At 45.1% G+C, this 8,996-nt stretch overlaps 1 protein-coding gene across 1 annotated transcript; it reads right to left on the bottom strand.

Annotated features, from left to right (window-relative positions):
- Positions 1-6,440: 6,440 nt before the first annotated feature.
- Positions 6,441-7,226, bottom strand: LOC120669881 (root-specific lectin-like). Its single transcript, XM_039949766.1, has one exon. The coding sequence runs from the start codon at positions 7,178-7,180 to the stop codon at positions 6,641-6,643; it is 540 nt and encodes a 179-aa protein (XP_039805700.1). The 5' UTR covers positions 7,181-7,226; the 3' UTR covers positions 6,441-6,640.
- Between the last annotated feature and the right edge of the window lie 1,770 nt (positions 7,227-8,996).

Below are 8,996 nucleotides of genomic sequence, written 5' to 3'. Positions count from 1 at the left end.
CATAACTTCGGAGCAAATGGAAGTACTTGGAGGACTACTCGACGTATCTGAAGGAAGGATCAGATGCAACCAGAACAATGTTTTGACTACTTGAAGTACTGGAAGACGCCCCGTCAAGTACTCGACACCTGCAGGACTCGGCTACGAAGAGCTCGGGGGCTTGTTAGATCCGGGGCAGCGGGACGGCTCACATGCATAGAATGTTCTAGAGTAAGGGATAGCTCATGGATATACCTTACCTCTTTTGTAACTACCCGAATAGGCGTAGAACTAGCTGCAGTACAAGGAAACTACCCAATCGTGTTATAGAAGGACTCCAACTATAATCAGCTAGGACTTTCCATGTAACCCTGTCCCCCCGGATATATAAGGGCGGGCAGGGACTCCCTCAAAAAAGGACATCAACACCTAAGGCAATACAAACCACCACACAGGACGTAGGGTATTACGCAACTCGCGGCCCGAACCTGTCTAAATCTTTGTGTTCCTTACACCATCGAGTTCCAGAGCCGCCGATCCCTACCTACAAACCTTACTGCTAAGGGTATCCCTGAGCAGGCTTGGCGGTAAACACCGACACTTATGTTGCTAAATAATAGTCTTATTCTCTATGGGACTCTGACCCTTTGGATCAACAAGTCAAGAACAAGAGTACACCTAACTCTGACCCGACGGATCAACAAGTCAACACCTCTTGCCCGAACGGAACTGACTGAAGCACGACAAATCATCGCACGGCTCAGGTTCAGTGACACTGATGACAAGAGACAATCCCCTCTTTTTGGAATTGATGGCCACCTACAAACCTCCATGCTGTACAAGTTGCTGAAATCGAACCAAAGCCAGCCAGACGCCAAAGCGAAGTTCATCTGGTCCAGCAGCACGCCTCCGCGAGTGCAGTTCTTTGGGTGGCTACTAATTAGTGACAAAATCCAAAGCCGAGTGAATCTTGCAGAAGTGGAAGGTCCTTGAGGAGGCGACCTGTGAACTATGCCAGCATCAACCTGAAACTTCTTTGCACCTACTCTTTTGGTGCCCTGCTGCTGCCAACTTCTAGAGGAGGCTGGGGTTCCTGGTGCCCATCGATTTTGATGTGGGCGAGCTCCACCACTTGACCAGGCTGTGACACCCTAGGTGTCTGCACAATAAAACTACATTTATTTCCTATGCTTCATGTGTGAAATTGTTTGAGTAAGGACCTATTTTAAAATTTTAAGGATCTTTGTGTAATTATGAATTGTTCCAAGGTCAACTTTATAGTTTTATTTGAATAGGATGTGTGATTATAGCTTTTGTGGGGGGTTTATTTGAAAAATGTTGTGTAATCATTACTTGGCAGCAAAATTTACATTTCAGCCTAGATTTGATGTGAAATTGCCTTGGAAAAGACAAAAGTCCTTTGAATTCAAAATCCTTCTTATGTTTTCAAAATAACTCTTCAATCTTTTGTCAAATAAATTTTTGCACACCATCAAAGTTGTAGATCTTGAAAAAGTGAGCAACTTTCATGTTGGGCACTTTTTCATTTGAGCCCTAGATTAAAAGTTATTATGTTTTACAGACTGATCCCTGGAATTTTCTGAAATCACAAATAAGTCCACTTTCTTCCACCTCCAGCTTGCCTCCCTGCTTTCTTTCTGACCGCCCGCGAAGCGGCGCTGCCACCGCCGCTCAGGGCCAGCCCGGGCACCTCCAGCTTGACGTGCCCCTTCCACACGTCGCGCCAGAGCTCCCGCTGCTCTTCTACCCCTCGCGCTGTGCTTCCATCGCTCTGCCACGCAGCCCCAGATCGACCCGCCGGCTGCCACCTCACCGCCGCCGTGGCCCGGCCAACATAGAGCCTCAGCTCTCGATCTTTCGCGCGCATGAGCGCTACAAAAACCCATGCGAGCTGATCCCCTCGTTCTTTTGCCGTTTCCCCGTCCCCAGACCCCAGAACGCCGCCGCCATCCAATTGAACGCTGGCGAGCTCAAGCCCGCCGTCGAACCGCGCCTCCACAGCCGCTCCGCCCGCGCCAACCCCAACACCAGCTCCGGCTCGTCCTCGCGCAGCTAGCCGACCACTCCTCGTCGACCAAATCCCACCGGAGTGACCATGTCGTCGAGTTTCCCTCCGCCACCGACAACCCTCCTCCGCTGATCCGCCTTCTCCGACCGTCTCCCATCGCGCCACGAGCACCAGAGGGTGCGGATTGGACCCCTTTAGCTCCTTCACCCCTAGCCTCGCCGCCGGCGACCCCCTTTCGCCGGGATTCGGCCGGCCACCGCTTCTCAGTTTTTCCCCACCGGCCAGGGACCTCGAGTTAATAGGAGCAAAAACCCGGGGGGTTATCTGCATAGCCCGTGACTCATGTGAATAGTGGCAGCAAGGACCTTTTTGTTATTTTAGTTGCAAACTTTGAAATTCCATAGAAATTCGTAGAAAAATCAGAAAAATGCAAACCTAGATGTTTTGGAATCCTTGAGAGTAGCTCTATGTATTAGAATCATAATATGTTGGGTGTTAGTTAAGAGTTTTTGCTGTAAAAATAAATTTATGTTACTAGTGCTTAAATGCTAGTTGTTTTTATCTTTTCCATAACTGATGTTTGAAACCATGTCTTGCTGTGAAATTTTTATGGTGAAATTTTCATGTGACTCTAGTGTTGATATAAAAATTTCGTGGTCATTCCTTCTGTTTAGCTATTTCTATGATTTAATGCTTATTAAGTGAACTTTAATTTTGATAAATAGTTTCCTTGCTTTAAAAATTCTGAGAATTTTTTTGTAACTATACTTTGGATTTATAATCGGTATGGAACTACCTGTACTAATTAGTTTTATCATATGTGGTTTATTTTTATCTAATTTATTACTTTAGTTTTATGCCTAGATAAATTCTGACAAATTTATGAGGTGTTCATAAGAATATGAAGTCTGTTATGAAAAATTTTGAGCTTCATAAGTATTGTAGTTTGTTCTGAAGAATTCAATCTTTTTCTAGGAGTTGTCTGAATAAATGAATTGTTCTGAATAAATGGCTGCATGATTAGGTATGAATTTTACAAGATAGATTACTCTGTTTACCTTCTATTTGGTGTAATTTTTTCTCATTTTACTACTGAATGTGTGCTGAGTTGTTTAATTATTAGCAAACCATGACTTGCATGCTATAGGAACCACTACAACTTGTTTATGAAGTAGTGAGCCTCTTTTGTGCTGTTGATCATGATGCCTTGTGTAGTTAGAAATGTTAGTTATCTACTCCATAAATGACTTCCCATGTGTGTATTAATTTTGTTTGCTTTGTGTTAACCGCAGCTTCACCACATCGTGTGTATGTTTATAATACTGTTCTTGCATCACATATAGATACTACGGTGTTAGCTAACGGGACGTACGAGCTGATCCCGGAGTCCGAAGGAGGTGATCACGAAGCCCAAGTGCACGCCGCTGTGCTGACTGAAGACCCGGACCAAAGTTCGGAAGAGCCCAAGGCTAATCTAGCTAGCGACTACTGAGAAGGCAAGCCCCGGATATAACCCATATTTCAAATTATTACAAATTATCGTTATTACTTACTTGTGTATTTACAGTTCTTAGGATTTGAATTGAAACCCTAGATGCATGATCCTAGGAACCTATGTACTGAACACTAGACCTGAGTTCGAATAATTGCTAAGCTTATAGGACCGGTAAAAGTCGAGTGATTGTCTATCACTCGCGAGCTCTATAGGAATTGCTTGTTTACTTTCTGCTATCAATATAAGGACGACGGACGGGTTTGTGTTCGATATCATGACCTTGGGTGAGACCCCGTCTGTGTTGATGAACTTGCTAAGGTTGCGGTGTGTGGTAGTGCTAGTTAAGTTTTTGAACGTACTAGCCACATGCCGTAAATATGGTACGCGGTAAGCCTAGTAGCCGATTGGACCGGGGAGTGGATATACCTTTCACTCTCTCTTAGGGATAGGTTTTATTTTTTGTTTATGTTGCGCAACACCGCGGCTTCAGGGACGAGGTTGGTGCCCTGTAGTCGGGGAGAGTGACCCTATCCACATGCCGGAAAGAAAGGTAAACGGTTGTTTGGGAACGACCCAACGGTGTTCCAAACGTATGTGTTAGGTCTGCCTGGCCAGGTTAACAAATTCGATTCGAATCGTCCGCTTCTCACGGTTTGGGACTGCTTGATCTCTTTGCCACACAGAGTAATAAGAGCAACATTATTATGATCAATCTTGATGTTTGCTTAAAATTCTACCATGGTTGAATAGTAGTTGCTTACATAGAATGGTTAATCAACTAGAATCTTGGAAGCTAAAATTTGAAACTAAGGACCTACTCTTTATTACTTTTCAGTAAAAGGAAAACCAGAGCCTCACAGAACCCAGCATAGTCTAGTTAGGTGGGCTACGTATACCCGTTGACGGTTAATTCTTGCTGAGTATTAGAATACTCAGCCTTGCTGTTGAAACCTTTTTCAGGTATGAGTTTTGAGGACCAGATCGCTAGTCTGTCTTGGCCCTGCTCTTTACCTCCTGGCTGGTCCGTAGAATGGGATCCGTCTTCGGCCGGCAATGACCCTGACAAGTGATACCTTGCTTGGGCTAGCTTGGTATACTTTTGCGACGTGTTGTAGCCGTCGTATTCTCTTCCTGCTGCTTATCAAACTCTGAACTTAAAGTTATGGCTTGTATAACTATTTTACTAAGTTTGGACCTGTAATGTTACTTTGAACTTGTGTAATAACTATTATGCCTGTCTTGTAAAATATATATGGTTGTAATATCTCTGGACTCACCTTCGTGCGGGGTATGCTTGTTCGATCCGAGAACCGGTGATTGTATCGGGACGTTACCCGACAGACCAAGAATTATTCCGATTGAAGTGCGTTTGAGCCAGTGTTGCCTTTATGGTGATGGCCCACGCACTTGAGCCGGGATAATTCAGGTGGTTCTGCCACACTGGCCACCGAACATCCCGGCTCTGCACTTTGAGACTTTTGTGCTACTGTGCTGCTTGCAGTTGTGGAAGCGACGGAATGGTGTTGTCTTCCGAGGAGAAGAGGCAACAGTGATCCAACTACTGCAAAACTGTAAAGCTGAAGCCAGGCTGTGGGCATGCAGGCTTCCCCGTTGCCGACGCGGCGCTTGGAGATGTTTGGTGCTCTATTTTTCATTAGGCAATGTAAAACTACACTACACCCTGTAACAAAATCTTTTCATCCATCAGGCCGTCTTGGGCCACATAAGCAATGAAAATTCAGGAGGGGGATCCTCTCCCCTTCCGGTGACCCTTCAAAAAAAAACAAGTCAAGTATTAGAACATGCATGACTTTGTATAAGTCGAGAAATCTATCTTCCTGTACTGTTGTTGGCTCAAGAAATTTTGTGTCTACATATGGTAAATAACTTGTTGGCTGAGGACGCGACTTGTCCGTGATTCTCAAAGACGATGTCATCACATTAAGAAGACGCAGAGTATTGTAAAATCTCTATACATTGATTTTCCCGCCATCTCGTCACACCAAACCTAGCAGTGAGCTGAAGTTAATAACCGGCAATAATCAGCTCAGTAATTTTTTTGTGGGTAATAGTGAGGAGAATCTAATTTTCACTTCACATCGACAATACAAGACGGCTCATAAGAAAAACTGATATAATTTTTCAAACAATAGTGTATCGGATGCAAATGCAAACTATCTGCGAAATTATGCAGTAGGCTTTGTATTTAACACCCGACTGCAAAACATGGAGAAAGTACTGTAAGGTGCCCAAGAATTGACTGTGCAAATTTGTAGAGTCGACTATAGCTTACAGCGCACATCATTGTTTGCCTCTTAGTTTAGTTTCACTGCCCTCTCAGGTGTGTTGGTTAAAGGAAACTTTTGATGCCAAATAACAATTTCTGTCAAGTTTCGTGGATCCATCTACAATCGCCTGACACTTTTGAGGCGTTCTGTTGTAGTGAGAGATCTAAGTCGGTCAGTTTTTCCTTGGTTGCATTCAGAGCATTTCTAACTTGCTATATTATGCAGAATCGGAGAGGTTAAAATTTTCTAATTTCCTCATTCAGCCATGCATGTACTATATCCATGTTTATATGTAATTGCTTCACACGGATGAATAGTGAAGTGCAGGAGGTGAAAATAAGATGATGCCATGGTGTTATACACACGTATCTAAGGTTATCCTAAGGTGACTTTAGGATCATTTAATTTGGTAACATTTGCAATAGTCCATTCAAATTTATATGCAGTCGCAAGTTGATCCAAAGCCTGAATTAGCCATATGTTATTTTTTCTGAATTTGAGGTAAATTTCCTTTTTTATTATATTTGTGAAGCGAGAACTTAGAGCAGTTTATTTTACAAACCGCCGTCACACGAAGAAAAATGCTGAGGTATTATATGCCCAGATGGTTTAATGCATGCATGCATGATAAAGTAAGTAATTTTCATAGAACGCAAGGACACAGTCACATATATCCAACTTTATTCATACAAGATACTGTACAGAGAGAGAATACATATGGGCTTTCACCTATGCATGCGGACGCATACTCGGCCCTCCACTAGTTCCGGTACGCACATACGTAGTAGCAGCACCTTTTATTTCATAGAGTAGGAGTGCTGCACGCAGACGTCGGCACGACGTGATATTTTACACCTGGTCCAGAAAGGCCCGGCTGAGCTTGGGCACGGCGCCGGCGGTGGTGTGGCACGGCCCGCTCTGGCAGCCGTTGCGGCAGTAGTCGCCGCCGGAGCCGCAGTATCCGAAGCGGCTGCAGCAGAGACTGTTAGGGCACTTCTTACCTCCAGCCTGTCTGCCGCACTGCTCGGCGCCGAGCTCACCGTAGCACGGGCCGCTCTGGCATCCATTGCCGCAGTAGTCGCCGCCTAAGCCGCAGAACCCCCACTGGCTGCAGCAGAGGTTGTTAGGGCAGTTTTTGTTCCCGGCCTGCCTGCCGCACTGCTCAGCGCTGAGCGTGCCAAAGCCCGAGCACGGGCCGCTCTGGCAGCCGTTGCCGCAGTAGTCGGGGCCGGTGCCGCAGTACCCCCACGGGCTGCAGCACAGATTGTTAGGGCACTTCTTGCCACCCGCCTGGCTGCCGCACTGCTGGGCGTGAGTGATCACCCCCGCAAAGGTGAGGAGCAGCGCGCTCAGGACGAGGGCCTTCATGGCCAGGACTGCACTTCTCATACCTTTTTTTTTTTCTTTTGATAACTGAGCCAGATGATGAGTTGAGTGGAAAGCTCAATGCGAAGGCGCCTTTATATAGAGGACGTACGCAATAGCATGCATTCTATATATGCATCCGGTGCCGTACAATTCCAGTCACATGCTGATGAATTAGTATGCCCAATAATTTTAACAATGGACGTGGCGCCGCGCCACCGTCGCGCCCTTGGCCGCGTGCTGGGAAGGGTCTCGGCGTCCTTCGTCCTGTGCCGTGGAAAGATGTGAGGCGACGGCTCTTTTTGGCCGTTCATGCGTACGCATATGATATGCAACCGTTGCCGTCCCCGTCCAGCCACACGGTGAATTACTATGCCACTACGACTAAGTGCCACGCCTACTACTTTTAGGCTTTAGCAATGGACGTGGCGCCGCGGCACCGCGAAAATATCGTGTCTTTGCTCCACACACCCTTGGCCGCGTGCTGGGAAGGATCTCGGCGTCGTCCGGCCTGCCATGGAAGGATGTGACGATGCGACGGCTCCTGGCCGTTCGCGGGGAGGCCCGTGACTTTAGGGCACGTCATCTTTGTACGACACATGTGACGTATCTACTCTCTCTCCAAAAATATAAGTATTTATGGATTTGGTCAAAGTCAAACAATTCTAATTTTAACTATCGATAGAGAAAAAAATTATGATGTTTGATCAAGTATAAATGATATAGTTAGATTCATTGTAAAAACGACTATCATAATATGTAAATCTTTATATTCATCTTTTTTTATTTTAAGAGATATCATAAGTCAAAGATTAAAATGTTTGAGTTTGACCGAAACTAGAAATACTTATATTCTTGAACGGAGGGAGTACATTCTCAGGGAAAAGCGCCGTGGATTTACCAGAAATTAGTTAGGTGGGCAGGACCCACCTCGTCCCCTTCTCCCTACCTTCCGGCGCTATTTTTCAGCCACGTCTCCATGAGTGGAATAAAAACAAAGTATCCACATTTTTTAAGTCAGAATATACTTGAATGCAAATATGAATTTTATATTCAAATAAATCTTAATCTAACTTTAAATATCTACACTTGATTTGGTGGATTCCGGGTACTTTTTAACAAGTAGCCGATGGTCTTTTTTCATTTTCCTTCACAATGTTTCTCAAGTGGCGTATCACTGACCAAGAATCCACAACAAGATTTTTTCGACAGATGTGCTGGGAAGGGTCTTGGCCGCGTGCTGGGAAGGGGGGTCTCGGCGACTCGGCGTCCTTCGTCCTGTGCCGTGGACAGATGTGACGCGACTGCTCTTTTTGGCCGTTCATGCGTACGCAGATGATATGCAACCGGTGCCGTCCCAGTCCAGCCACATGGTGAATTACTATGCCACTAGTGTTCGTTTCCTGGACCCTAAAATTTAGCACTATCATATCGATGTTTGGAATGCTATTTAGAAGTACTAAACTTAAAATAATGACAAAACCCATTACATAACTCTAGAGTTAAATGACGAGACAAATCTATCAAGCCTAATTAGGTCAAAATTAGACAATGTGATGCTACAGTAAACATCTTCTAATGATGTCTTAATTAGGCTTAATAGATTTGTCTCGTAAATTAGCATCGGGGTTCTGCACTTGGTTTTATAATTATCTCATGTTTAGTACTCCAAATATGTAGTGAAACATTTGATGTAACACTACTAAAATTTAGATCCTAAGAAATGACTTTTTAGCAATGGACGTGGCACCGCGGCACGACGAAAATATCATGTCTTTGCTCCATGCACCCTTGGCCGCGTGCTGGGAAGGATCTCGGCGTCGTCCTGCTGTGGAAGGAT

The sequence above is a fragment of the Panicum virgatum genome, chromosome 4N (assembly GCF_016808335.1).
Source record: "Panicum virgatum strain AP13 chromosome 4N, P.virgatum_v5, whole genome shotgun sequence".
Lineage (NCBI taxonomy): Eukaryota > Viridiplantae > Streptophyta > Magnoliopsida > Poales > Poaceae > Panicum > Panicum virgatum.
This window is presented reverse-complemented; position numbering and strand designations above follow the sequence as displayed.

Bases quoted from the DNA above. Each gene is read 5' to 3' on its own strand.
- LOC120669881 (XM_039949766.1), bottom strand. From the start codon at position 7,180: ATGAGAAGTGCAGTCCTGGCCATGAAGGCCCTCGTCCTGAGCGCGCTG.